Raw genomic sequence first — 23,809 nt, 5'->3', positions numbered from 1 at the left:
GGAGGGAAGGGGGATGCCCAGGTTCTAATTCTGGCTTTGTCACTTAACTAGCTGTGTGACCTTGGGCAGGTTGCTTAACATTTCTGTGCCTTAGTTTCCTCCTTGTTAAAATGTTAATAATAATTGCTTCCTTATAGTGTGAGGTTAAAAAAAGTACATGGGTGTAAAGTGCTTAGTGATGTGTTTAACACATCAAAAACAGTGAAAGGGAAAGCGACTTATGCTCAGTGCCTCTGACTCTTTGCAATCCCATGGACTGTAGCCCACCAGACTTCTTTGTCCATGGAATTCTCAAGGCAAGAATACTAGAGTGGGTTGCCATTCCCTTCTCCAGGGGATCTTCCTGACCCTGGGATTAACCGGGGTCTCCTGCATTGCAGGCAAATTCTTTACTGTCTGAGCCACCAGGGAAGTTTCTTGGTGTTCAACAAATATGAACTGCTGTTGCTATTGTTGATAAGAGTAATATATCTACTTCTGGGTGGGGACATTAGCCAATGCAGAGTTTATGCTATCAGGAAGCCACCAGGGCTGCAAAGGGTCTGTCATTCATGTCCTGTTGCAAGGAGTTTAGATAAGAAAAGTCTCAAATATGCCATAGGAGGGAGGATGAGTTATCAGATGGGCATAGCTATGTAGGACTGGGATCCAGGGCTGGGGGCTGGACTCCATTGTGACTCAACATAAGGAAACACCCTCAGGCTTTGGGTATGCCCCCAGATAGAAGGGACACCTCCTTAACTGCAGTGTCAACCCTCCTCCCAGCCCAGTTCTGTTGCAGGCATGTGTTGAGTCCCCCTCTCCCACGTTCCACCAGTACTTACTGAGCACCTGTTAGTGCTGAGCTCAGGTTTAGGCACTGAACTCTGCAGTCATTGGGACACACGTGTAAACGAATGGCATTAGTCCTATGGAGATGATAAAAACAGATTAACGCTGCAGGGTGGGAGTGGAGGTGAAATGGGTTCGCCAACCTGATTGATGAGAAGGAACTGGCCATACAGACATCACAGGCAGTGACTTTCCTGGCAGAGGAAACAGCCAGTGCACAGGCTCTGAGTGGGGAAACAGAGCCCATGAGGCTGGAGCACAGGGAGGAGGGGCGCTGGAGCTGGGGACTGAAGTCTGGGCTGATGGTCCCGTTTCTCTAGGGAGGGAGTCACTTTCTCCTCCTCTAAGCCCACTCAGCCCTCAGTTTGTCCTCTGCACTGTGCTGATTGTGACTGACCTTGATTCATTCCCCCACTGTAACCTCCTGGGGCCCACAGGTCTCGGTTTGCTCTTCGGATCTCCCAGTGTTCCTGGTTCACGATTTGGTTCACAGTAGGCCCTCAGTAAATGCTTGTGGAGGGACTGTGGATGTGGGACTGGAGATGAAATCAGATACCTGCTCTAAGATGTTTTGAAACACTTTCTGGGGAACCAACTGGATCTCTGACTCTGGCCCCTGTTCTCAGATACAAGTGGGGAAAACATGGGCGCTCAGGTTGGGCCTGACGGTGATAGAAGGTGTTTGGCCTCCCTTACTCCTCAGCTGTGGGCTGGAAGGGAGAAAAGGGAAAGTTGGTGGGAGCTGGAGGGCTAGGGCCTGACTGCAGACCATTTCTGGGGTATGGGAAGATGACAGTGTCATTCTGGGAGGCAGGTGTAGGGCATGGGCTGGGCCAGGTTTGCAGCCTGCTTTTGCCTTCTGTTTTGGTTTTGCCCTTAAAATTATACAGTGGAAGTGAGAAATAGACTCAAGGGATTAGATCTGATAGACAGAGTGCCTGATGAACTATGGACGGAGGTTCGTGACATTGTACAGGAGACAGGGATCAGGACCATCCCCAAGAAAATGAAATGCAAAAAGGCAAAATGGCTGTCTGAGGAGGCCTTACAAATAGCTGTGAAAAGAAGAGAAGCTAAAAGCAAAGGAGAAAAGGAAAGATATACCCATTTGAATGCAGAATTCCAAAGAATAGCAAGGAGAGATAAGAAAGACTTCCTCAGTGATCAGTGCAAAGAAATAGAGGGAAACAATAGAATTGGAAAGACTAGAGATCTCTTCAAGAAAATTAGAGATACCAAGGGACCATTTCATGCAAAGATGGGCTCAATAAAGGACAGATATGGTATGGACCTAACAGAAGCAGAAGATATTAAGAAGAGGTGGCAAGAATACACAGAAGAACTGTACAAAAAAATCTTCATGACCCAGAAAATCACAATGGTGTGATCATTCACCTAGAGCCAGACATCCTGGAATGTGAAGTCAAGTGGGCCTTAGGAAGCATCACTAAGAACAAAGCTAGTGGAGGTGATGGAATTCCAGTTGAATTATTTCAAATCCTAAAAGATGGTGCTGTGAAAGTGCTGCACTCAATATGCAAGCAAATCTGGAAAACTCTGCAGAGGCCACAAGACTGGAAAAGGTCAGCTTTCATGCCAGTTCCAAAGAAAGGCAACACCAAAGAATGTTCAGACTACCACACAATTGCACTCATCTCACTCTCTAGCAAAGTAATGCTCAAAATTCTCCAAGCCAGGCTTCAACAGTACGTGAACCGTGAACTTCCAGATGTTCAAGCTGGTTTTAGAGAAGGCAGAGGAGCCAGAGATCAAATTGGCAACATCTGTTGGATCATCGAAAAAGCAAGAGAGCTCCAGAAAAACATTTATTTCTGCTTTACTGACTATGATAAAACCTTTGACTGTGTGGATCACCGCAAACTCTGGAAAATTCTGAAAGAGATGGGAATATCAGACCACCTGACCTGCCTCTTGAGAAATCTGTATGCAGGTCAGGAAACAACAGTTAGAACTGGACATGGAACAACAGAATGGTTCCAAATAGGAAAAGGAGTACGTCAAGGCTGTATATTGTTACCCTGCTTATTTAACTTATATGCAGAGTACATCATGAGCAATGCTGGGCTGGATGAAGCACAAGCTGGAATCAAGATTGCCAGGAGAAATATTAATAACCTCAGATATGCAGATGACACCACCCTTATGGCAGAAAGTGAAGAAGAACTAAAGAGCCTCTTGATGAAAGTGAAAGAGGAGAGTGAAAAAGTTGGCTTAAAGTTCAACATTCAGAAAACTAAAATCATGGCATCCAGTCCCATCACTTCATGGCAAATAGATGGGGAAATAGTGAAAACAGTGACAGACTATTTTTTGGGCTCCAAAATCACTGCAGATGTGATTGCAGCCATGAAATTAAAAGACGCTTACTCCCTGGAAGAAAAGTTATGACCAACCTAGACAGCATATTAAAAAGCAAAGACAGTATTTTGCCAACAAAGGTCCATCTAGTCAAGGCTATGGTTTTTCCTTGTACGTATCATGTATGGATGTGAGAGTTGGACTGTAAAGAAAGCTGAGCACCCAAAAGTTGATGCTTTTGAAGTGTGGTGTTGGAGAAGACTCTTGAGAGTCCCTTGGACTGCAAGGAGATCCAACCAGTCCATCCTAAAAGAAATCAGTCCTGAATATTCATTGGAAGGACTGATGCTGAAGCTGAAACTCCAATACTTTGGCCATCTAATGCAAGGAACTGGCTCATTGGAAAAGACCCTGATACTGGGCAAGATTGAAGGCAGGAGGAGAAGGGGACGACAGAGGATGAGATGGTTGGATGGCATCACCTACTCAATGGACATGAGTTTGAGTAAACTGCAGGAGTTGGCGATGGACTGGGAGCCCTGGTGTGGTGCAGTCCATGGGGTTGCGAAGAGTCGGACATGACTGAGCGACTGAACTGAACTGAACTTTGCCTTCTGTTTGGGGTTGGAAGCCCTCTGACTCATCCAGACTGCCTTCTTCTTCTTCATGCCCTGCTCCCCACTGTATGCCTAGGGTCATTGGAAGTGCTGGTAGCTCTGTAAGAGGAGAGTCTGGGTGCTTTGGGCCAGAGGAATGCCCCTTAGCCTATGGACCCCAGAACAGAAGTTAGAAGGGTAAAGGGGCTGTCACCTACCCTCTGGGACTTCCTCCTCATTCCCTCTACCACCCACCCTGGGAACATCTACTTCTCTTTTCCTAGACTTCATCTCGGCCTGAAGGGCAGCCTGATAACTAGGGAAGATCCCACCTTGACTGGTCCTGCCCTCACCTTGGGGCCCAATCAGGAAAGGAGAGGGCTGGTTAAAGGGAGGAGAAGGGTAGGTGAGAAGTGGGGTCTGGGTTGCCCTGGCTGAAGGCTCTGGCACCAGCAGGATCGGGGGAGAACTTGAAGAGTTTGGAGGAATGGCACGCACATCTGGTGTTGGAAGTAGAGCCCAGGTTCACAGAAGGGGCTTGGAATAGGGACCAGGGTCTGGGGTTAGCTTTTATGTGTCTTCATTCAGTTCCTTCTACTAACAGTAGCACCTATGTGTATCCGGCACTAAGTCCTTTGCATGCGAAATCATTGTAAACCTGCTGATAACCTTACGGTTGTTAATTTTAGAAACGTCAATTACAGATAGTCATTTTCACAGATGAAGAACAGAGAAGTTATGTAACTTGCCCAAGGTTACAAGTGAAGGAGCCAGGATTTGAACCCAGGCAACACTGATGCAGGGATCCATGCTCTTCACCACTCTTCCCTAAGCTGGATCTTCCTGTTTTGTGACTGGACTCCCCTCACAGAAGACTTCCTGAAAGTCCCCATTGCTCAGATGAGAAGGCTGGGCCTCCTAGAGCTAGGAGCATGGAGCCCTTGCCTTGTGGGGGCCTGTGAAGCTTTGGGGACCAAGTTGGAGTCCATTCAGGAGAGAGAGGTGTTGTGCTCTGTCCTTGCAGTAGCTCCCTTTTCTCTACTTCCAGCTGTCCTTTCGTGTACATCAAGGAGCTGAAAGCTGGGTGGACGTACCACCTGCTGCTGCACCCAGGAGTGGGGTGTAAGGTTGAGGGGCTGTGTCTCCAGGGCCTGAAGATGCTCCAGACACTGTCAGCAGCTCCTGGCCACATGCCACGTTCCCAAGTGCTGGTCGCTTGGGGTGTGGGCCGCCAACCTCTGATGCCCAGCTCGGGGCACCTTGGGCTGGCCTGTCCTCCGTCGTGGCCTGGGTCCTGCCTCTGTCCCCATGTCTGTTTCTGGCTGCACTGTCTCCAGGGAATGGCCCTGCCAGCTGATTTCTCCTCTCTCACACGATTCCCTTTGTAGGCCTCCGCCATGGACAGAGGCCAGCCCCAGCCCCTCCCTGGTATTGGCCCCTTCTGCCAGGCCCCAAAGGTCCTAGGGATGGTCAGCTGTTGCTTAAGTTCCGTCGGTCCACCCAGAGTGGTAAGTGCCCTGCCGTTGCCCTTTGTATGCCCCTGGGGCCTCCTGAGTAGGTAGCTGGGGGGCCAAGGTGGGTGTAGGAGCTGCCTGAAGCGGATGTGGTTTGGGGGATGGAGAGGGAAGCCCTGCAGAAGTAGTAGGCGGCGCTGCTAGGCACGGGGAGATCTGATTTCTTTGGTAGTGGGGGTAGTGCGGGGGTGGGGAAGGGGGAAGCCTGGATTTCCTAGCAGGACAGGCTTGGGGGGCCTCTGGGCCTGGGTGTCTTGGGGTTGTCGGGAGTGACGGCTGCCAGGGCAGCATGTGCCTGGTTCCAGGAAGTTGATGGGGTGAGGCCAGGGGTACCAGAGTCCTGATTACACCTTTACCCGAGAGAGCTGGAGTTCAGCTTGGTGCCCTGGACAGGGACCCTGGGATTCTCTTTTTCCTTCCCCAGAACTGAGGGGCATCTCTGGGCAGCAGCCCCCGCTCAGCCATCTCTGAGAGACCCTCCTGGGTGAACTGGGAGCTGGCTCAGTATCCCTGCTGGAACCCCAAACACTGTTGCCTCATGTGGCGTTGGTGTTCAGGGTCCAGAGAGTCTAGAAAGGTGGCTGGGGTGCAGAGGACAGGGTGTCTAGCCCTCCAAGCCTGCAGAGAAGGAGGGACAGCCCTGGGAAGCAGGGCCTCCTGTGCTGGGGGCTGGGCTGGGCGTGCACCTGGCCCCCTGATGGCAGCAGGTGCTGGGCCACCGACCTCGGCGGCCCGGGGCGGGCAGAGGAGTCACTGTAAACGGATGAGGCAGGTGTTCCTGGTCAGCCGGAGGTCTGGATGCGGGAAGCGCGTGAGTGAAGATGACAGCAGCGGGCTGGGTGACTTCCCTCCGCTCAGCCCCCACCTCCGCCCTCAGCTCTGACTTGGCCTCCTGAGTGCCCGGCCTTCCCTCTGGGTACACAGTGGCTCCTGTGGGCAGAATTCCTCGCATTCAGTCTGTTGTCTGGATGAGGGAGGTGATTGGGTGGAATTCCCATGCCAGATATGCTGCCAGGGGCACCCTGAGGGGCTGCCAGGGGGGCCCCATGAGCGCTAGAGCTGCTGGTCTTGTGACGTGGGCACCTGTCTGCCAGGCCCGGGCATGGGCCCAGGGTCACGCTCACGCCGGGGCTCCCGTCAGCTGACTATTTTGGGCTCTCGCTGACCCGGGCCAAAGTCAGGCCTCAGCCAAGAGGGCTCCGAGGCAGCTCCCCCGTCCCCAGAGGCCGGCTCTGGTTTCAGCTACATAAACAGAGGAGAACACGGTGCCGTGGAGGCCGCTCCGCGTCCTAAGCCCACTCAGCTGGTGCACGGCCGCGGCCGGCAGGACAGGCTGACTGGGCGGTCACGTTTCTTCCCGCAGGGCTCCTCAAGGCCACCAGGAAGAGGTCCCAACCAGCCCTGGGAGTCTCCCTTGGTGCAGTTGTCCACGACCTCTGAAAATCAAAGCAGGTCGTGTGGAGGAAGCTGGTGAGTCTTAGGAATGGCGAACCCAAGGCGCTGGGGCTGGGCCATTTGGATCTCTTTTCGTCATGACTGTCTGAGTTGTGGTTTCTTTGGCCTCAAGAGGAGGGCTGGAGGGGGAAACAAGGGTGGTCAATCCTCTCAAGGAATGAGAGTGAAAGCTTGATGGCCCTGGGATGGTGGGACTTGGACCACATTGTGGTTGAGAATCAGGAGAGGTGGAAGTCTCCTTCCTCAGAGATCTGCAACAGGCTCTTCAATCCTCTCCTGTTGACCCGGCCTGGATAGGGCACTGGTCTGCTCAGGCTGGGGAGGGACGCTGGAGAGAGCTGGTTATCAGGCAGGTCCCTCAGCACTGGTCCCTGGGTAAGGCCCCCGGCCCCCTCGCTGGTTGGGACTTGGGATCTGAACCCATAGACTGATGTCTCTGAGCCCTCGGCCCTTGCCCTGCCCTCCTAGCCTGGCTTCCCGGCTGCCTGGGTGCCTGAGAAGCAGGGCTGGAGCAAGGCTTGGAGGAGCTGCCAACCAGCTTGCCACAAACACGTTCCCCGGGAGCCAGGCCAGGGGCTTGGGCCGGCGTGGAACAAGCGGAGCTTCTTACGTGGGAGGCTCCGTGCTCTCCTTCTTGGTTCTCGAGAAAAAAAATTTTTTTTCCCTTTCTGAACGTGAGTCTCTAAACGAATCCAGAGCCTGTGACTAAAAATACTTTAACAATAGGAAAATGCATCAGTCTTTCCGGCTGGGACTCGTTATCAGAGGGTTTTTATTTTGGAATTTGAAATTTTGCCCAAGGAGGCTGGGTGGAGACCTTGGGCAGGGGCAGGAGAACTTGGTGGGTTGTTGATGTTCTGCAAGGTGGTGGGAGACCCTCCAAGGGTGGGGGAGAGAGGAGCTGGCCAGGATCTGAGCAACCTGAGGGGATGGAAGGAGAACTGAGGAGGGTGCAAATGAGGCGTGGGCCAGCTTTTCCCAAGGAACTCCGTGATCTTGTCTGTGTTTTTCAGTTCTGTCTGGATGTTCTTCCTGAAGGCTGCTCTTGTTCTTTTATGATGTATGTTGATTCCTGCTGGCCTGAGAGGGGGCTGAGGGTGGAGAAATTACTCGACTGAAAATGACCTCTGTGGAGAGAGATCTGATCTCCTTAGTTAACCAGCTGTCTTCAGAGTATCAATTGAGCACTTGCTGCATGCAGTCTGGAATTTTCCTGGTGCTGGGTGGAGCCCCATCTCTGGACATACTCTCATTTCCTTTTACTCAGCCCTGGAGGGGAGAGGCAGGGGAGGGGTACTGTTTGTCTCCGATTCTTGGAGGAGGAGGGTGCGGGGCCCTCTAGTCGAGCTGATGGCCCTGGTGTCTCCTTTCTGGGCTTGCCACAGGATCCTGCTCTAGAGCCCAGGTCCCCAGACAACGCTCCCATTTCACTGTGGAGCCTCCCCCTTCTGTCAGTGAATTCTCACAGCACCAGCACTTGTGATGTTGTCAGCATTGGGCAGATGAGGAAACGCTCTGGGAGAGGGCAAGGGACTGGCCCGGGTCACACACCAGGCTTGTTGGCTCCTGGTCAAAGATGCATCTGAGAGTTCCTGTATCTTTTGCCCTGTTGGGGGCTGGGTGAGATGTGGAGAGCGGTGGCTGACCTGTGTGTCCTTGGGAGCCAATTTTCCCATAGGGAACAACACGCCTGGTCATGGCAGGGCCTGGGCCAGGGCCAGGAGATCAGGCCTGGGCCTTACCCCACATCCCCAGTTCCCAGAACCATCCGTGGCAGCCCCTTGGGGCAGTAGGCAGCGCTTCCCTGCCCACAGAGCAAATCCCCCTACTTGATGCTGGGGCAGGAAGAGGAAGTGGCTGGGTCAGGCCTGGTGATGGGTCCTGGGGCTCAGGAGGGGAAGCTCGGGGTAGGGGGTGGGGAGGAGGCAAAGCTCACTCCTTCTGCCCACCCGCTGGGAAGGGTGTGGAGGCCCATGGGTGGGGATGGTCTTGGTGAAAGTAGGACAAGTTCCTGCCCTTTGCTCAGCAGGGGTGGGAGCCAGCCTGACTGTGTGTGTGTTGGGGGGGGGGGGGGGCAGTGTGGGAAAGGGGCAGTGCAGTTCCACTTCCTCCATCTCCTGTTCCTCCACTGTCTTGACTAAGGGACGATGGTGCACTCTGGCTGCCCACTGGGGCCTGCCCTGGGCTACGTACTGTTTGAGGATGCCTCCTGCCAAGGTAGGGGAGACAGGGCCTTGCTTTCATGTTCACGCGTTGGTTGTGGGGAGGGATGGTCTGAGCACATAAGTCTGTGGGCCGCAAAGGATTTGACAAGCAGGGACCAGGGCCTAGCTGAGCGATTCAGAAGACACTGGGAGAGATCTTTCTCGTGCTAGATACTGTGGGCTCTCCTAACCGTAGCTATGCTGAGTCTGTGTTGATAGAACAAATACATGAGAAACAACCCCCGTTTCTCTGTGATTTCAGTAAATGCCAGCGGCATCTGCATCCATTTGAATCAATGTATCTCTCCCATTTAGACATGATTATTTGAGCCTCCCTGGTGGATCAGATGGTAAAGAATATGCCTGCAACGTAGGAGACCTGGGTTCTATCCCTGGGTTGGGAAGATTGCATGGAGGAGGGCATGGCAACCCACTCCAGTATTCTTGCCTGGAGAATTCTATGGACAGAGGAGCCTGGCAGGTTACAGTCCTTGGGGTCACAAAGAGTCAGACACAACTGAGCACATTTTGTAAATAAACACTTTATTTCTGAGAGTATAACATACATACAAAAAAGCATACAAACCATAGATGTGAAATCTTGAGAGTGTATAGTTTGATGACTTTTTCATAGTGAAGACACCCAGGTGACCATCATTCAGACTAGGAACTGGGATGCCTCCAGTTTCCTGCAGAGACCTCCTCGTAGGCACTGCTGTTTTCAGTTTGCAGGCCATGTGTGTACCTGGCTCTGTGGTTAGACTTATGAGACTCATGGCTCACGGGGTCAGAAGCCACAGCTCTGGAGTTCAGAGTTGAGGGCAGTGGGTCCAGCATAGAGCTGGGAGTTAGCAGGGGTGGGGGTGGGTGGGGGTTCTGATTCCTGGCCACTAAGCCTCCATCTCCTCATTTATAAAATGCAGGTGGTAATTCCCAGGCAAGAGTACTGGAGTGGATTGCCATTTCCTTCTCCAAGGGATCGTCCCAACCCAGGGATTGAACCCAGGTCTCCCGCATTGCAGACAGACACTTTAACGTCTGAGCCACCAGGGAAGTCCTGATTCCTAGAAGATTAGGGAGAGGGTGAAATGGAAGAATCCATGCAGTGTCCTAAGCCGAGGTCTGACCCTTCACTGGTATTCCCTACTCCTCACACCCCCAAATCTTCTGGTGAGAAGGTACTTATTATTACAAGTCAGGCTGATCCAGGAGGGTGGCATGAGCTGAAGTCTTAGAAGGTCGGTGGGATTAGAGTAGAAGGAACAATGTGCCCAGTGGGTGGTGGGAAAGTTGAAGCCCAAGGTCTTTGTATTGGGGCAGTGGGGGGCCCGGTGCTGGTGGCACAGCGCTTGTGCCAGGCTGTGGGCGCCTGACCTTGGGCAGCTCTCTCTGGTCTCCAGCATGACATCTTCCCCTGCCCTTCCCGTGTTATCCTGGCCCTGCCTTACTTTCTGGTCCTCACTTCAAAGTTGTGGATACCTCTCCTCCCATGGTTATTACTTGTCCCTTTCCACTCCTTATTTCCCCTACAATGAGCTGTTCACTCTGACCTTGCTTATCTTAAGGGCTGGACTTAGTCAGGTCCCTTGGAGTCTCCATCTGCCCTTGGACCAGCTTATGCTCTAGGCCTCCCAAAGTTTGCATCTGTTACGCCTTTTCAAGAGTTCCGCCTTAGTTGGATTCTACTAAGAGTCTCTGGATTTGGAGCCCAAGGCCACCCTCCCTGGAGGGCATCTGGCTGGCAGGGATGAAGCTCAAGGACCCCCAGTCCCTCTCCCTTTTGCTTTGGCTAGGTGCTCCTGGCTGTGTTCCTATAGAAGGACTCTGGCCTTTTCTCCTTACTTATTTTCAGAGTGTAATGTGTTCTGAGACCCCAGCATCCCCTGCCTCCACAAGCATGGCCAGGTGGCAGCTGCTCTTGCGTCTCCCACCCTCTGCCTTTGGGACAGCAAGATTACTGTCTCCAAACCTGCCATCTCCTGCCCAGGTGGGGCCTGGGCTGCCGGCACGGCTCTGGAGGCTAGATGCTTAGATGTGGAGATGTAGGCTCGGAACCTGGACCGCTCCTTACCACACTTGAGTTCCCTGAGGCTCCTGGGTCGACTTTCCCATGTAGGGAAAGTAGGGAAGGTCTGTGTTGCTTTTTACAAATGGAAAGTGGTGTGGTGAATAGGAGGTGCTAGGGCTCAAGGCTGCTGATTCAGCTTTCAAAGAGACATTAAGGCTGCAGCTAATACACCTGTTTTTGTTTTGTGTTTTGGTGGTGAGGTTTGGAGGGAAGAACATTGACCTGACTAATCAACTTTTGCTACCATACTAGAATTGTTTTCTTTTCTGAGGAAGGCCCTGCTGGGGTGGGTGGGGAGGGGGGCTAGGTGGGGAAACCAGCCTGTGACATGACTGGATTGGTTTCACCAGCCCAGACTTGCCTGTGCTTCTGAGCAAGGTGCAGCTCTTCTGGGCGCCCTTGGGTCCTAATCTGCAAAATGGGAACACATGAATTATATTAGTGGTTTCAAAGCAGGTTTAAGCTGTGGAATTCGTGTTTTTCCCAAGTAATATCTCAATGCAAAAGCCTAAGACAAAGAAAAACAAAACTTTGGTTAAAGATCATCCTATCCACACTTCACCTTCATGAAGGTGGCCTTGAAGGGTGTTTGGAAGACCGTTTAACAAAGGCCTGTCTGTGTTGAGAGCGTATGCTGTGATGAGGGAGCTATGCTAGGTTCTGACTGAAAGATACTGATGTTACTACATGGAGCCTGCTCCATCTGTCGTGGACTGTAGGGTGTGAATAGGAGACAGATGGTGAAGGGGCAGGTTCTTAGTGGGTGTGGGCAGGGAGAAGGGCAAGTCACTGGCTTCACTCAGATGCTCTGGTGCCTTCAGGTGCCAGTGAGGCACGGGCCATGGCTGCAAAAAGAACAGAGGATCCAAGATTGTGGATTTTGGTTCCAAATCCGAAATATGATTTCAGAAGAAAGTGAAAAGTAGCGCGTGAGGCTTCAAAAGCAGAGATTGGTGGTGGGCAAGGAGTGCAGAGACAGCAGATGGTAGAGAATGGGTGATGTTGGAGAGCAGAGTGTGGGAAACCTGAGAGGGAGGTGAGAATGGAAGTGAGGAGCAGGAAGTGCCTCAAGGGTAGAGGGAAGTGCCGTGGGGTGACCGGGGGAAGCGAGAGTGGCGTCCTTGGTCACAGGCTCAGTGTGGACAGGGGGAGGGGAGGGGCTCCTTCTCCTAAATATTAGCCTTTTTATCTTCCTGTCTTACTGTAGGTGTTGGCTCACCAGACTTGGGGCACCCCAGGGAGGTGAGGGGTGACAGCCCCATCTAGAGAAGGCTCCAGCCACCTGCAGCCTGGCCTGTGCCCTGCTGTACATGAAAGACACACTGCCTGCAGGTGCTGGAGGTGAGGTGGGAGGAAGGGATCATGGGCAGCGGAGGGGGTGAAGGGATCCCCTAGAGATGCAGGCAGGCTCCACCCCAGTGTGCCACCACCTTGCTCTGTGACCTTGAGCAAGTGTCATTATTTCTCTGGGCCCTTTTATTTATAAAATGGGGAAGAGTCGGCACAAATTCGATAAGATTTCTCAGGCTCCACCCGGTTCTGAAATTCGGTAATTTCCCAATTAGAGAGAGGATAGTGGTGAGAAATCTAGTTCAGCTGTGAAGCACAGCACTGGCCTGTCTCGGGCCTGGCGAATCCCTGCCCTCTAGAAGATACTTTGCATAAGAAATTGGGGGGAGGGAGTAGGGAGTGAGTGTGTCTGTGTGATGGTGGGGTGCTGTGGTGTCTGACGTCCCTAGAAGGGAGTGTATCTGTGTGGTGGGTACTGTGGTGTCAGACGTCCCTGGCCAACCTCTCAACCCGAGACCCTGCTGGTTCCCCCGGAACGTGTCCCTGAGCTGCTCAGCCCAAGGCCTGCCCGGGGCCGCCCAGCCGGGCAGTGGCACCCCAAGCCAGCAGGGAAGGCTGGGGAAGGTGCAGAGGCGGAGCCAGGCGCAGTCGTGGCTCCCAGGAGCACCCGGAGGGTGAAGCCGGGGAAGCCCCGCGGCCTCGGAGCTACAGCGCCCTCTTCTCGGGCTCTGGCCCTTGGGCCTGTTTTCTGCCCCGGGGACCGGGGTCTTGGGGCCGGCCAGCGGAGCCTTGCGAGTCCGCGAGCTGCTATTTTTAGCCGGCGCAGCGGGCGCGAGGGGGCTATTTATAGATCAAACAATCCGCGCTCCCTGCGTCAATGGAACCCCGCGTGCGTCACGCGCACAGACATTCCAGGCCCCCCCTCTCGCCCCGCCCCCTCGGGCTCCCCGGCCCCGCGCCTCCCCCTGGCCGCCTCCCGCCGGAACCGCGCCGCCCCCCGCGCCCTTGTATGGCCAAAGCTCGCCGGGCCGCGTGCGTCAGTGGCGCCCCCGCCCCTCCCCGTGCGTCATGGAGCGCTTAAGAGCAGGGTCCGGCGCGGCCGGGAGTCCCAGTAGTGGAGGCTGCGAAAGTTGGGGGAGTGTGCAAGACAGCGGGAGCGTACGCGGGACCAGGCTGCGACTTGGAGCGCCGGTCCCGGTCCGGGCAGGGGGAGCAGAAGCCAGCCGGGTAGGTGCCCCCTGGAAAGTGTGCATCTCAGCGGGGCTCTCCGTTTTGGTTTTGTGGCGGGGAGGGGCGGGGGGATGTTGTATGAAGGAGATGAGTGTGTGCGAGGACCGAATGTTTTGGGGTTAGCATGAAGGAGGGCGAGTATAGGCTGCAACCCTGGCTCGGGGGTTAGGGGTTGGAACGGGATAAAAACCCAGATGGGACTGGAGTCTACTGGGTGCTGTGTGTGTGTGTGTTGCGGAGGCGGGGGTCTGTGCAAGGTGGAAGCCTCAGAGTTCAGTTGGCTCCTGCAGTGGGGACTCGTTCAGTAGGAGGCTGTCTAGAGTTCAGTCTCCCAAGGTCCCTTAGTTGGCACAGGGCGCCCAGGAGTTAGTTGCTGCTGGGGGTCTCAGTACAGTGCAGGGAAAGGTGCACAGAGTTTTGGGCTGATGGGATCTGACTCCTTCCAGGATTGGATTTCCAAAAGGGTCTCTTAGCTTGTCAGCTCACTCCTATACCGCTAGTTGTTTTCTTAACACTTATTCTTAATGCTGTGGGTTAGTTTCTAGGGTTCCCCAGTTGGAAGTTTCTGCCTGAACTATCTTAGGAGAGGTCTGGATTGTCCAAGCAAATGGCTTAACATTGGCGACTGAACTGTGGAGGGGGTGCTGCTGTGTGTTGGAATAAAAGAGGCTTCTTATGGCAGAGCACAGTCTCTGGAAGCGTAGGGAAGATTGCTTTTTAATGTAGCTTGAATCTGTGTGTGTGTGTGTGTGTGAGAGAGAGAGAGGTGGAAAGCTTCGTCCTTGGGGATCCTTGATTGAAGTTGATGTTGGAGTCTCCGGTGGGGTACCACCTAGAGGATCCCCCTCCCCAGTCTCTGTCGGATCAGACAGGTAGGGTGCAGCCTGAGGCTTGTTTAGCACAACAGGTGCAAACCACATTGTTGCCAAGACCTGCCTGTAGCCGGATTCTCCTTGCTCCTTCCTTCAACCCCGCCTCTTCCTTCGCCTTGTGTCCCTGCCAAAGGCTGGATGGAGGTCCATATCTTGTGTCATTGAGTACCTGCGTGAAGGCAGGAGCGGGGGTAGATTGGTGGGGGTTGATCCGGATGTGGGACTTCCAAGTGGAGAAACGGGATTTGAATAAGGCTGGAGTGCCCAGCCCAGTCCTTCGTAGCTGCTGCCTCTTTCACTCCACCCCAGAGCCTTCCCTGCCAGGCTGTCGTAGCGCGGACAGACGGGGCCAGGCTTTGCTCTTGCAGGTACTTTATGCCTATGGATGGGCGCTGCTGGTTGGTGGGGCCAGAGTGTCTAGGGGCTCTTGTCTGGGTTGGTTGTGGGAGTGTCAGGACAGGGGTGGAGCTGCCCTGTCCAGGGCCCAAGAAGGCGGGAGAAAGCCTATTACGGGAGAACTCCCCAGGCTCTTGGCCAGGAGGTAATGCCAGCTTTTGCCCCCTTCTGCTGTCCCCTTTGATTATGGCACTCCCTGTTTCAGCTTGCTTTCATCCCCAGCCTCCCTCCCTGACTGATGAGGCCAGGGTCATGGAGACAAAGCAAGCAGGTAGGATGAGAGCCTCCTCTCTGCGTTAGCTTTTGACTTGTCTGTGAACTTAAAGATTCCCCCCAAATGATTCTCTCTGCTCCTTCAGATTCCTCCAGATTTGAGGGGGTGTAAATCCCCTTTGTCTGAGCTTCTGGGTTCTTCAGGGCACAGAACTGTTTAGTGGAGGGACCCAGACTTCCATCACCCCCAGCAGGCTTCTCCTCTGCCCTACACAGCCCCTCAAGTAGTCTGCTAGACTCTGAGTGCTCTCGTAAAAATAATAGGGGGAGATCCTGCGGGAAAGCAGAGAAGTTCCTTTTCAGGACTCGAAGTCCAGGGGCTGCTCTCCCCACCACACTCTCCCTTCCAGCATATGGCCTTTAAAGGTCTGGAGCCCGGTTACCTGATCCCTTGGGGTACTGGGGAAGGAGGTCGAGCTCCTTTCCTCTTTGCTTCTGGGAGCATCACAGGCAATGTAGAGTGGGTGCCCATCCCCAGATGGCAGGACTAGGGTGCGCGTGGGATCTACAGCCTTTGCTCAGTATGTGGGGTGAGGGTGGGGTTGGGGATGGCGGTAGGGACAGGCTAATTGCTGTCTAGGCTGCTTTCATAGGCAACTGGGCCTTCACTCTCAGCTCCTCTTCCATTTGCAGGATGTTGTTCATCAGCTCAGGCACTGTGAGGGGAGAAGAGGTGGGGGTTTTGCAGAGGCTGAGCCACGCCTGGGAATATTCCCAGAAGTGCCAGGTTGGAGGAGTGGCATATCTGCTCCCAGGACTGGGCTCTGGCTTTGCCTGGCTGCCTCTCCCACCCACCCTTCTTCCAGCCCCCACCCGCGCCTTACCCAGTTAGGGAGAAGCAGGGGGCTGGACGAACACAGCTTTCCCCTGTTCCAGCAGAGAAATGCTGGCTACATGCCCTCCCTGGGGTTCCCAGGCTGCCTGGGGTGTGGTGGGCCTTCCGACTTGAGCCCACCCTTGCCCGGGGACTTTGTGACATAGACGCTGAGATGGTGCCCAGGCCAGGTGCCAGGATTCCTGGGTTCTGTGGTGGGCCGTGGCCCTAGCGCCTCAGTGTCCCATGCCTGGCTGGGAGTCCTGCCTCCTGGCCGCTCAGGGACCTGTACCTAGAGATCAGGCTTCAGGCCTCTCTTACTGTCTTCCCCCTCCCCCCAACTTTGGTCTCTTCCCTCTCCAGAGATGCCCTGTATCCAAGCCCAGTATGGGACACCAGCACCGAGCCCAGGACCCCGTGACCACCTGGCAGGCGACCTCCTGACCCCCGAGCTCAGCAAGCCCACCATGGACCTGGCCAGCCCTGAGGCGGCCCCCGCTGTCCCTACCGCCTTGCCCAGCTTCAGCACCTTCATGGACGGCTACACAGGGGAGTTTGACACCTTCCTCTACCAACTGCCGGGCACGGCCCAGCCGTGCTCCTCGGCCTCCTCAGCCTCCTCCACGTCCTCATCGTCAGCCACCTCCCCAGCCTCTGCTTCCTTCAAGTTCGAGGACTTCCAGGTGTATGGCTGCTACCCTGGCACGCTGAGTGGCCCCCTGGACGAGACCCTGTCCTCCAGCGGCTCTGACTACTATGGCAGTCCCTGCTCTGCACCGTCACCATCCACACCCAGCTTCCAGCCGCCCCAGCTCTCTCCCTGGGATGGCTCCTTCGGCCCCTTCTCGCCCAGCCAGACTTATGAAGGCCTGCGGGCATGGACAGAGCAGCTGCCCAAGGCTTCTGGGCACCCCCAGCCACCGGCCTTCTTTTCCTTCAGCCCTCCCCCCGGCCCCAGTCCCAGCCTGGCCCCAAGCCCCCTGAAGCTGTTCCCCTCACAGGCCGCCCACCAGCTGGGGGAGGGAGAGAGCTATTCCATGCCAACAGCGTTCCCAGGCCTGGTGCCCACTTCTCCCCACCTTGATGGCTCAGGGAGGCTGGACGCGCCCGTGACTTCTGCCAAGGCCCGGAGTGGGGCTCCGGGTGGAAGCGAGGGCCGCTGTGCTGTGTGTGGGGACAACGCTTCCTGCCAGCATTATGGTGTCCGCACCTGTGAGGGCTGCAAAGGCTTCTTCAAGGTACTGGGCTGCCCTGGGTGTAGCTTTTTATGAGAAGTGGGGCAGGCTGGTCTCTCACCCCAGCAGGCTTTGTGATGGCTTCACTTGGGTTCTCTTTCCAACAGGTCTGCTCTTTAGGAAGAGGGCACGCTTGGCCTGGTGGGCTGCCATCCTAGGAGCAGGGACCTGGGACCTTTCATGCTGACACTGGGGTGGGGGAGAGATGGAGGGAGGGGTGAGAGTGGGGCAGAGGGTGCAGGCTGCGGGGTTACCCAGGAGGGGGAGTTTCTGTGGCCAGCCTCTGGTTTTCCTCTGCCTGGCCTCCCCCTACTCAAGGTCCTGGTGGAAAGGGGGGCGCCAGGCACTCCTATTCCTGGCACGAGATGAAAGGATCCGAGGAGAGGGCTTGGTGCTGGAGGGCTGGGGGTGGACTTGGGAACAGGCTGTGTGTTTGTCCCAGCGCTGGGTGCCTGCCTCCTTGCCCGGCCCCACCCTCGGCCCCTCAGCTCTCTCGTGTCTGCCTCAGGGAAGGGGCAGGCGGACACAGGCACGTTAAGAAGTGTCAGTGTCTGGGCTGCTGGGGAGCCCCTCGCCCCTCATCCTGCGTCCTGAGGATATGGCCGAACCCTCTGCCAGTGTCCCCAAGACTTTTTTTCTTCCTCCCCCAACCCATCCATCTTATCCTCCCCTGCCACCCAAATGTTAGAAAAATAATTGTGAACAGAGAGCGCTTTTGTCTGCAATGGCAGTAGAATCTGGACAGTCCCCTCCCCTGGCTCCCCCCCACCCCACCCCACGCTCTGACAGCCTGTTCCGTGTTGCTCCCCCCACCCCAGCGCACAGTGCAGAAAAATGCCAAGTACATCTGCCTGGCTAACAAGGACTGCCCTGTGGACAAGAGGCGGCGAAACCGCTGCCAGTTCTGCCGCTTCCAGAAGTGCCTGGCCGTGGGCATGGTGAAGGAAGGTGGGTGGTTGGGACAGGCCCAGAGGGGCAGAGGGGGGCCAGAGCAGGGTGGGGCATGCAGATGTCCCCCCCCCCCCCCCCGCCCCAGACATCTGTCCTGGTGGGCCGCAGGGGAGGGTGTGCCTGGGCCTTCTGTCCTCCCCCGCCTCCAGTCCACCTGCCTGCCTTGTGAGAGTGGAGATCGTTGCAGGGTCCCCTGGGTTCTTGGGGGCTCTAGCTCCTCATACTTGGGTGTGCTTCTAGCACCGGGGTGCACAGCTTGGGCTGGGAGTCCCTTCCCTGGGCCCCTTTCTCCCTGCCTCACTCCAGCCCTTTTCTCTGTAGTTGTCCGGACAGACAGCCTGAAAGGACGGCGGGGTCGGCTCCCTTCAAAGCCCAAGCAGCCCCCAGAAACCTCCCCAGCCCACCTACTCACCTCCCTGGTCCGGGCACACCTGGACTCAGGGCCCAGCACTTCTAAACTGGACTACTCCAAGGTGAGGCCCTGCCCAGCCCACATTCGGCACTTCCTATATATGAGAAAAGCTACCCGCGCAGCCTCCAGTTCCACAGACTGAAAAGGGGATTGGCCCCTCTAGGCTGACCAGATGGAAAAATGTACCCCTCTGGGCAGTGGCCAATTAGAAAAAAATGTGCTTCTTCCAGCAGCCTCGGCTCTGGGTTAACAGGCAAGAGTTGGCAAGCAAGCGTGGGCGGGATCTCGGCTCCATTCTCACCCTTGGGATCTGGCATCCCAGGGCGTGACACGGCTGTACACGGCCGCCTGAATGTGGGGCTCTTTCTGGGGTCTGACCCTGTTGGGCCACCTGCCAGTTCCAGGAGCTGGCGCTGCCCCACTTCGGGAAAGAGGATGCTGGGGACGTGCAGCAGTTCTACGACTTGCTCTCGGGTTCCCTGGAGGTGATCCGCAAGTGGGCCGAGAAAATCCCTGGCTTTGCCGAACTGTCTCCCGGAGACCAGGACCTGCTGCTGGAGTCCGCCTTTCTGGAGCTCTTTATCCTCCGTCTGGCCTACAGGTGAGTGTCCCACTGTGTGCTCAGCCCTTGGCCGGCGCCCTGCCCTCCAGCCCCCCTAACGGCTGTCTGCACCCAACCTGCCAGGTCTAAACCAGCCGAGGGGAAGCTCATCTTCTGCTCAGGCCTGGTGCTGCACCGCCTGCAATGTGCCCGTGGCTTCGGGGACTGGATCGACAGCATCTTGGCCTTCTCTCGCTCCCTGCACAGCTTGGTGGTAGACATCCCTGCCTTCGCCTGCCTCTCCGCGCTTGTCCTCATCACAGGTGGGAGGCCGGTCCCCAGACCCAGGGAGATGGGGAGGGCCTGAGGGCCTGGCTCTGGATGTACCAACATCTGGTGTTTCCTGGGCCCCCTGCATTGTGGAGTGAGGGTGACGAGATGCAGAGAGGGCAGACGTGGCTCAGGGCAGTGCAGTCGGTGGTTGGCAGAGCCGGGTTTCAGGCCTAGCTGTGGCTGACTGCAAACCATCAGCCTCTGACGGAGCCCAGACTACTGAAGGTCCTAACTGTGTAGGTGTCAGGTGTGACCTAAAGTTTGTTTGTTTTTTTTTAAATCTTACTGAATCATGTTGCATGGAAATTATCACAGAATGTATGCACATAAACAACACACAGGTCAAGAAACAGACATGGGGCTTCCCTGGTGCCTCAGTGGTAGAGAATCCACCTGCCAACGCAGGAGACACGGGTTCAATCCCTGATCTGGGAGAGTCCCACATGCTGCGAAACACCTACACCTATGCGCGTGTGCCTTAACTACTGAGCCTGTGCTTTAGAGCCCAGGAATCACAACTGTTGAAGCCCATGAGCTGCAACTGTTGAAGCCCTCCTGCTCTAAAGCCTGTACTCCAAATAAGACAAGACCTACAATGAGAAACCTGTGCACCGTAACTAGAGTAGCCCCTGCTCGTTGCAACTGGAGAAAGCCCACGGAGCAACAGAGACCCAGCACAGCCAACAACAAATAAATAAGTAAAGTTATATTTAAAAAAACAGCCATGACCAGTACCCCAGAGCCCTTCCTTGTGCCCACTTTTTAGTCATTAGCTGCCCGAAGGGTAGCTACCACCTTGACTGCTAGCAGCACTGATTAGCTGTGCTGGTTGTGTACTTCATGTGAATATGTAAATGTAATTCTGCAAGATACGAGTTTTTGGCATTAAATGTGTAGGTTTTCAGGTCTTTATTTGTTAAAGCACCAGAATCTGCCCCATCTCTTTCTCTCCGGGATCTTTTGTTGTGGTGCAAGGACTCTCTAGTTATGGTACATGAGCTACAGAGCACGTGGGCCTTGATAGTTGAGGCATGCGGGATCTTGGTTCCCCTACCAGGGAGCAAACCCCTGTCCCCTGCATTGCAAGGTGGATTTAAGTTAAGTTTCACAAGGCTACATAGAACCAAAAAACTGTAGGACAGAATCCGAGGTACTTTCGGCTACAGAAAGAGCACTGGGTTTTGAGGCCTGCTTTCTCTGGAGGTGACATCTGTAATGCTGCTACACAAACCCAGGGTTTCTCACAGTAGTCTGGGGTGTTAGTCGCTTAGTCATGTCCAGCTCTTTGCAACCCCATGGACTGTAGCCTGCCAAGCTCCTCTGTCCATGGAATTTTCCAGGCAAGAATACTGGAATGGGTAGCCGTTCCCTTCTCCAGGGGATCTTCCTGACACAGGAATCAAACTCCGGTCTCCTGCATTGCAGGCGGATTCTTTACCATCTGGGGTGGGGGGAACCAGAAACCAAAAAAACAGCACCGGGCTAGTCAGTGAAACCTGCTTAAGGTTTTATTTCCTTTTTGTGACCTTAGGCAAGTCTTGTAACCTCTCTGGGCCTCACTTTGTCCCTTGGAAGATGAGGATGATGAGCATTGCTGCCTTGCTGGGCTTCTAGTGGGGCTCCTCTGCTTGCGTGGGGTGCAGAGGGGGCGTGGGAGATGATCAGTAGCAGCAGCTCCAGAGACCTGGGGGCAGCCGACTCTGCAGGGGGGAGAGGGTCGTCCGGTTCCGGGCAGGGCGTCTAATCCCACACCTTGTCCCCCCCTCCACCGCAGACCGGCATGGGCTGCAGGAGCCTCGCCGGGTAGAGGAGCTGCAGAACCGCATTGCCAGCTGCCTGAAGGAGCACGTCTCGGCCGAGGCGGGTGAGCCCCAGCCGGCCAGCTGCCTGTCACGCCTGCTGGGCAAGCTGCCCGAGCTGCGGACCCTGTGCACCCAGGGCTTGCAGCGCATCTTCTACCTCAAGCTGGAGGACTTGGTGCCCCCTCCACCCATCGTCGACAAGATCTTTATGGACACACTGCCCTTCTGACCCTGGCCCGGGAACATGCGCGCACTTGGTGTGCACGCTCATAATGCCACCCCACGTGCCTTTAGCCCATGGCCCACGGACCCCCGGAGCATCACCCTGGCCTGGGCCTGAGCTGCAGACTGGCTGCCCCTCCCCTTTGTTGTCTGGGAGGTCAGCAGGGAGCTCATGGCCTCGGGGAGAGGGATGCATTCACAGGGGTGACCCTTACTATTTGTCTTACCCCCCCAGCCCAGCCCTGGTCTTCATGTTTTTGTAAGATAAACCGTTTTTAACACACACACACCGCCATGCTGTAAATAAGCCGAATGCTGCTGTAAATACAGGAAGGAAGAGGTTGAGGTGGGAGTGGGGGTTGGGAGGGAGGAATGGGCCCCCACCAGCCGCCTCCTACTTGCTCTCTTGCCGCCCTCCTTCCACGTGTACATAGACTCATTCTAGGAGGAAGACAAATGACAGATTCTGACATTTATATTTGTGTATTTTCCTGGATTTATAGTATGTGACTTTTCTGATTAATATATTTAATATATTGAATAAAAAATAGACATGTAGCTGAAGCTGAGATCTTCTCTCTGGCACCCTCTACCCATACCACCCACCCCCAAAACAGCATAATAGAGACAGAGGTGGCTCCTGTAAGTCCTTATTTATTTTGGGGCAACCCATGTCAGGTGGCATATGGGAGCTTAGTTCCCTGACCAGGAATCGAATCCACACCCGCTACAGTGGAAGTGCAGAGTCCTAACCACTGCACCACCAGGGAAGTCCCTAGCTCCCATAAATCTTGCATGTTGCCAACTTGGCTAACAGGCCTCGGTTTACTCATTTATAAAAGGTGAAAGTAATGACACCTGCTTCATGGGGTTGTTAGGCAAAGCACTCAGACTAGTTTCTGACATGGAGAAAGCCTCTGGTGAACAGGCCAGGCTTGTGGATGGGGCCTGTGCTGGGGACCAATTCGTCCAGCGGCTTTGCCTGGAAGTTCCTAACCTGAAGCCCCAGCTCACATGTCCCCTGGGAGTGTAGGGCTGGGTCCAGGGCAGCCCAGGATGGTGGTAGCCACTGTCCTTACTCAGAAGTTTTTCCCCATCCCCACTTTCAGTATCCCTCCCCACAAGCCTAGTGCACCAGCAGCAGGACCCAGGTTATGGTAACCCTGACCTTCTTGGCAGGAAGACTGTTCTGAGTTCCCTGCTTGTGCCCAAATGCCCCCAAATAGGTTCTCCAGCTCCCAAGCCCATCAGATGCTTAGCTGGCTTAAAATGCAAATTCCTTGGCTCTACCCCAGAGACTGGGATTTGACGAGGGGCGGGGCCCATGGAGCTCAACTTTCACCCAGCACCCAGGTGCCTGTGAGGCTGGAGGTCTGGGAGCCACTCTCTGGAGAAACAAATGTAGAACTGACCCTATACCAAAGTCCAAGGTAGCTGGCTGCCACGCAGGGCCCGGCCCCCTACCCTGCGCTTTGTGCAGGAGGACCCTTGACCCAGGACCCCTGAACCTCCACCCCCACAGCCCCTAGGAACTGGCTGGATGAGGGCAGCCCCTGCCTGATGGAAGCTCAACAAAATAGGGCTCTGCTTCGCAGTAGAACAGAATCAAGGGCCTTCCCTGGTGCTCCAGCCCCCGCCTACAGGTTCCCCAGAGAGTCCCCCACCACCTGCCCTCACTCAGGTTTTGGGATGATGGCTAAGCCCCAGGTGTTTTGAAGGGTCCACGTTGGGGTAGGCTGGGGAGTCCTGGGCCCTGTACATGATGGCCGCCACCCCCCACAGTGTGTGAACATCCAAGCACATGTTCCTGGCAGCCCTGCCAGAGCCCCTGAGTTGCCACAGCCCTAGCACCTGGTGAGACAGGGGTATGGGGTGGGGTGGTCAGGAGATCTGCTTCGTTTCTCAGCCCTGCCTCCAACTCCATGCTGCTTTCTGAGAAGCCCCACTCCCTCGCTGAGCCTTGGTTTCCTGTCTCTTCCGTGTGGAGGTGAGTCTGGTGGCAGTACTCTGGTTAGGAGCAGAGCTTGCTGGGAAATCTCCCACCAGCTGTAGCTGGATTGAGTCTCTCTCCCTTTGGGTCACCCTTTGGCACAGACAGATGTAGAGCACATGGCAGGGCCCCGGGGAAGGCAAAGGTGCTTGAGAAGTTTCTTCCCAGAGTCAGAAAGCAGGCAGGGCAGTGGAGAATTTTGGTCCCTACCGATATCTAGGCACCATGGTGAGGACAGCAGCTACCACACCTGCTTCATCATCCACTGAGTTCATATATTTGCTATTTCTAGTCCTCGACACCGCGCTATGAGGAAAGCCTGCAACCGAGGAGAGTGAAGAGAGCAAGGACTCCAGAACCCGACTACCTGGCTTTTTAAAAGTCTTTTCCTAGCTGTGGAATTTGGGGCAAGTCACTTCACCTTTCTTCGCCTCGGTGTTTTCATCTATGTTGTTGTTCAG

The 23,809-nt window shown here is 55.1% G+C and overlaps 1 protein-coding gene across 1 annotated transcript; it reads left to right on the top strand.

Annotated features, from left to right (window-relative positions):
- The first annotated feature begins 6,496 nt into the window (after window positions 1-6,496).
- On the top strand, window positions 6,497-21,922 carry NR4A1 (nuclear receptor subfamily 4 group A member 1). Its single transcript, XM_052639381.1, has 8 exons — window positions 6,497-6,730; window positions 12,195-12,328; window positions 16,226-17,100; window positions 17,916-18,045; window positions 18,370-18,521; window positions 18,859-19,061; window positions 19,146-19,324; window positions 21,109-21,922. The coding sequence occupies exons 2-8, from the start codon at window positions 12,298-12,300 to the stop codon at window positions 21,363-21,365; spliced, it is 1,827 nt and encodes a 608-aa protein (XP_052495341.1). The 5' UTR covers window positions 6,497-6,730; window positions 12,195-12,297; the 3' UTR covers window positions 21,366-21,922.
- Window positions 21,923-23,809: the final 1,887 nt, after the last annotated feature.

This window comes from Budorcas taxicolor, chromosome 5 (assembly GCF_023091745.1).
Source record: "Budorcas taxicolor isolate Tak-1 chromosome 5, Takin1.1, whole genome shotgun sequence".
Lineage (NCBI taxonomy): Eukaryota > Metazoa > Chordata > Mammalia > Artiodactyla > Bovidae > Budorcas > Budorcas taxicolor.
Note: the sequence above shows the minus strand (reverse complement) of the source record. Positions and strands in the feature narration are given on the sequence as shown.